Genomic DNA, 5727 nt, shown 5'->3' with positions numbered 1-5727 from the left:
TAAAAATAAATAGAATCGCAACAATATTAAAATAAAATAAATGTTTTTCACACACGACCTCTAAAAAGAATAGACTATGAATAAGTGGTTCGGATGATTTTAAACTTCCCGTTTACGGTATGCCTCGGAAAATAGATCTGAAATCACACGGGTCAATGTCGACGGGATTCTTTGTATTTTGCTGTGATAATGATAACGTATAAGTGGGAAATCCGTAATAGATGTTATTTAAACGCCAATGTGAAAAACTGATAGAGCACAGTTGATTTTAGTTGCCATCGAGAGTTCCTAGAAAAAAAAATTAACATGATGTACCTAGTGTCGGTTCTGTGCATATTTTTTAACGTATATATAAGTGAGTATAGGAAATTCCATGTGATCTCCGTACAAAATAACTTTTCGGATTCTCAAAAACTAGAGTTGGAAAATTGTTTTATCCACAAAAGTTTTTGAACTGTCTACCATTAAAAAATTACCTTTGTCTTGCTTATAAAAGATTTTTTTCTATAGATAAGGTACACAGTCAATTGGTATCTGGAGTTACATCTTCAGGTCAAACTTACCTATGCCTACCAACGGGTACTACTTGCCCTAGCAGTAGCAGCAGCAACACCATCGATCCTAGAATTGTAACACCAACGCAAGCGGTAAGTAACAACACTCTATCCAACTTTGAATAAATTTGTAAATCTTTGCAAACTTGTTACTTACTTCTGAAAGGGTGCATTATGTGCTGATGGATATTTCGCTTGCTACGGTCAAACAACAACGTGTGGAACACAGTATATAACACCAACTACCACAACCGATGGCTTGGCAGATTTTGGAGCATATCCATGGCAAGCTTATCTTAGAAATAATACGAGCACGTTTTCCGGAAGTGGAGTACTACTGGATGAGTTCCACGTACTAACTGCGGCTCATAAGGTCTACAGAAATGTGTAAGCATCCATAATAACAGAATAAAAGGAAAAATCTCCTCATTCATTAAATAATAATTTTCAGGGCAAATCCCTCTGTAATAACGGTAATAATGGGTGTATGGAATCCTGCAAGTTTGGATAACACACAGAGTAGTACAGTATCATCAATTACAGTTCATCCTTCATTTGTAGCAAGCACCCTTGTGAACGATATAGCCATTCTTACATTATCACAACCTATAGTCTTGGGGATCTACAGAAATATCAACACGATATGCTTAGCAAGCACAGGTGCCTCAACATCATACGTGGGACAAACGTAAGAGAATAGTATCCTCTAACTTCCTAAATATTCTAATTACAATTCCATTTAATGATTGACTTAACTTTGACTTTGAAATTATTATTGTAGATGTGTGGTTTCCGGCTGGGGTCAGACTTCTTTTACCACCAATGACGCTCCAACAAGCCCACAAAAACAAGTGTATGTTACTGTTGTAAATTATGCGACGTGTAGAGCATCTTTTGCGAATACAAATCTGCTAGGAAGCAATGTGGACACTTATTTAGATCCAAATGGTGAAATCTGCGCTGGAGGACAATCCATGAGGGACGCTTGCTCGGTAAGTGATAACATACATCCAAAATCAACACTAGCAAGACGTAGAGTGATACTGCGACGTCAAAACAAACAAAAAAGGATTTTTCCTTAAAACGATTCTTAAGAACTGTATGATCCGTCAAAGATTGGACGCTAAACACAGTATGACATCAATGCCTAAAGAACCATTGAAGATATATAGACTCCAAACTTGTCTTAACCCAATTTCTCCCTAGTAGTTACTTACATGTACAATTTGATCAAAACTAACCACTGGCGTCGGAATTAGAAGAAGTAGTCCAATCAATCTGTCATGGCCTTGTGTTAAATTTACAAAAAATACCACCTGGAAACAAAAAATTTGGTGATATAGGAAAAAAAATCTAAGAAAGATAGTGCATTTTTCCTGTGGCGGATAAACGGCGAAGTTAACCTAAAAAATTCATAAAAGTCAAAAAACGGTTTTTCGCTAATAAAAAAAAACTTGAACTCCAATCGAGAAAAGTTAAATGAGAAACTAGTAGCTATTTAAAAAACCTATCTATTCGTATTTTTAAATATATCGATTGCTATATTACTTTTCGAGATATATCGAAAAAACCGTCAAAAATCGACTTTTTTGTTTTTGCTATATCTCTCGCAAGTTAAGGTTTTGAAACTTGTTACTTGCTTTAAATGTAGCCCTCGGCAAGCAAAGTATCTTTTTTAAAATTAAAAAATATTAAAAAATTTTCGAGTTATATCGATTTTTCTAAAAAAAAAATCATTTTTTTCCTAAAGAGTTGTACTTTCATGGTAAAAAGAATGATAACGATTTTATTCATTTCAAGTGTCCAAAGATGAGTGAAAAAAGTAAAAATTTTTTGCTCGCGTTTTTCTTGAATATCTTTTTCGATTTTCATTTCTCGATAATGTCTATTACACGAATCGATTGCTGGCATTTTTACACGAACTTAAAAATAAAACGTTGCTCTATGACCTTCTGGAATCGAGCGGTGCAAAATCTGTGGTTGTACCTTTTTCTCGAAAAATCGTTTTACCTCGAAAAACTTTTAATATTTTTTAATTTTACAAAAACGTACTTTTTTGTTGCCGAGGGCTATATTTACAGCAAGTAACAAGTTTCAAAACGTTATCTTGCAAGAAATACAGCAAAAACAAAAAACCGTTTTTTTGACTTTTATGAATTTTTTAAATTAACTTCGCCGTTTATGCGTCACAGGAAAAATACACAGTCTTTCTTAGAATTTTTTTCCTATATCGCCATATTTTTTGTTTTCAGGTGGTATTTTTTGTAAGCTCTTCTACCTATTAATTGGACTAAAGTCTGAACGGTTACAACTGTCAAAAAAGTTATTTGACATCGCAGTGCAATGTTTACTATGATTTTTTGTTTTTTTTCTGACGAGAAAACTTGCAACGTCATTGTTACACTAGGAGCTATAAAAAAACTTGGTAGTTATTTTAAATGGGTTTTATGAAGGAAACTTCACATAAACATTTGGCCTAAAATGCTTAGTTTTGAACGTTTGATGTTCAAAGTTGCGCTGAAGATGAATTTCTTCTAATATGTTTGAATGTTTAAAGATACATAAATAAAATTTTACACATGTACTAAATTACCTGCTTTACAATTTACAATTAGAGTTAATAACCAAATATCATCAAAGGTGGGTTAAAAAGGAGGGACTGTGAGAGTTTTCTTCAAAATTTAATAACAAAATTTAAAATTTCAAAATTTTTTATACAAAAATTGGTCGTAAGGTCGGTCATCTCATTGAAATGCCTTGTTTTTTTTTTTGAGTAATATCATTTTGTTCACTGTTCATGATATATTCGTTGAAATTACTTTCAGATAATAATATAATGATGTAATAATAATAATAATAAATACTTAGTTAAAGTTTGTACAGAACGAAAATAATTAAATTAAAAACAAATTTTATATTTTAACAGCGAAATAAGTGTTATGGATCAAAACATTGACACAAAATTATCAAAATTGTTGGAATTGACCTTCACCAACCATTACGCATTGCGCATCGTACTATAAAGGGCAATTATGATATTTATAAGATCATTCTAATTTCTGATCGATCGCTGGTGTGTAAGTACATATATCAATAAATTGATGTGTCCCCATAAGAAAAAATTTAAACCATTTAAATCGGGAGATCTAGGAGGGCATTACCGTGGTCCACCTCCACTTATTTATCAAAATAAACCTGATTTAAATATTCCCCAGCTGACCTCTTATTAACGGAAGAAAACCCACGAGCGAAATAGGCAGCTCAATTTCTAAAATAAAATACGATGGAAACGTCAATCTAGTGTACCAGGAAGAAGGAATGATCCTATGAGATGATCGCCTGCGAGATCCATACATACATTTAGTGAAAACTGGTACTGTTTTTCAGTAATAACATTAGGATTCTGCTCAATCCATAAATGATTATTGTGGGTACTTTAAACTGAATTTCTAAAAAACTTACTCCTTCAATAAACAAAATTTGTTTATCAAAATTTGCATTTTCAGCAAGTTTTTGATTGATTTATTTATTTGATTGAAATACTGGTGTTTCTAATGAGAATTTTCTTCATAAATACGTCTGCATCGCATTGGCAAGGCAATAAACAAATTGCATATCAGCTACTTCAACATTTGTAACCATTATACTTTTTAAATTAATCTCAGTCACTCAACTTAAAGTATTGTGATAAATAAACATAAAACTGCAATACTAAATCAATATTGATATCAAATTATATTTCAAGTAAGACAAAAAAAAATACACAATCATAACGTTAGCACATATCCTACTAGTTTACTAGTTTTTTTTACTTAAAAACTATTTATTTCGGGGTCATAAAACTAAAATCTATTTTTGTGTAAAAAAACTTTGACATTTCAAATTTTTCCAATCAGGTTTAAAAGGTAAGACACAAAGAGTTTAGTAGATGTGCAAATCATTTATGTGTCTTTAAACGTTTCGAAGATATTAAAAGAAAACCATCTTCAGAGAAGCCTTTCAAGCACTTGAACTTTAAATTTTTCAAAAAAATCAATGTCTAATAAATATTAGTATTATTTATATTTAATTCATGTTACAGCAAGATGGAGGTTCACCCTTGTCGTGTCCCAGTTCCACTGGACAATACAGTGTAGCGGGCTTAGTGATTTGGGGAAAAAATTGTGGGCAGACTGGAGTGTATGGTGTCTATGTTAACGTTCCTTACTACTACACCTGGATACAGAGTATATTATCACAATCTGTTGTAACAACTGCATGAAAATAATATAAGAATTGTAAGAAGACTGACAAATTCGACTTAGCCTATGAAAAGTCATATACAATCACGAGAACACATACAGTTTTTACAGATTCTAATTAAAAAATAACATGGTGCAATATATCTTTCTCTAGTAGTATTTTATTTCCATGCAAAAGCCCGATAGCTTCACATCAAATAATTATATATAATAATATTTTAATTTAAAAAATATATAAATCCTCGAACCAAGCAAGTTTTTTATTTTACTTAATGACATTACTTTTGTCACCCTTTCCAAATATACTGAGAAGTAGCATGCATTTTAGACAACATAGCTTAGATAGTTTCCTGTGACAGAAGTTCTGTTTGTCCAAATAAATTAATTAAACTTCAGTTCATATATTCCCACCAAACACGCACAATTACCTAATTTGTAATATCACCGGGGAACGAAAGTCATGCCCAATTTAAAACAATGGGCTTTTGATATAATTTCGGAAATTATTTTGTTCAGCTTAAGGCAACTTTGTAATCCATCGCAGGGGCGTCAGAACATAAATAATGAAGTCATTCAAAAGTTGACATAATGCTGGTAATTAAGTGACATACGAACTAATGAGGGCGGTATCATTTGTGTCTAATCTAAAAAAAAGAACACACTTCCGTCCTGTTTGCCTTCAGGGAAAAACAGTAAATTCATAATTTTGTCGTTTTATTTCTTTGGAAGAGAGACAATTAATTTTGGTAACAGTATTATGAGTAAATGTAAAAGTCACTTCTCACTACGTTCAGCAACAATTTTTATTCAAAATATATCGGGTCTTTTATATAAAAGTTTATTAAAACTAAGGAGACGTTCAGGGACACTTAATACGATGGCTCGACGGTAATAATTTTCTTAATAGCTTAGACATGCACCTGCTTTTCGCT

General features: G+C 32.1%; 1 protein-coding gene across 1 annotated transcript; it reads left to right on the top strand.

Annotated features, from left to right (window-relative positions):
• Window positions 1-271: 271 nt before the first annotated feature.
• LOC108905804 (tryptase-like) lies at window positions 272-4923 on the top strand. Its single transcript, XM_018708825.1, has 6 exons — window positions 272-355; window positions 511-647; window positions 721-941; window positions 1006-1242; window positions 1336-1546; window positions 4636-4923. Exons 1-6 carry the CDS (start codon window positions 307-309, stop codon window positions 4813-4815), a joined length of 1035 nt encoding a protein of 344 aa, XP_018564341.1. The 5' UTR covers window positions 272-306; the 3' UTR covers window positions 4816-4923.
• The last annotated feature ends 804 nt before the right edge of the window (window positions 4924-5727 follow it).

The sequence above is a fragment of the Anoplophora glabripennis genome, unplaced genomic scaffold (assembly GCF_000390285.2).
Source record: "Anoplophora glabripennis isolate ALB-LARVAE unplaced genomic scaffold, Agla_2.0 scaffold148, whole genome shotgun sequence".
Taxonomy (NCBI): Eukaryota; Metazoa; Arthropoda; class Insecta; order Coleoptera; family Cerambycidae; genus Anoplophora; species Anoplophora glabripennis.
This window is presented reverse-complemented; position numbering and strand designations above follow the sequence as displayed.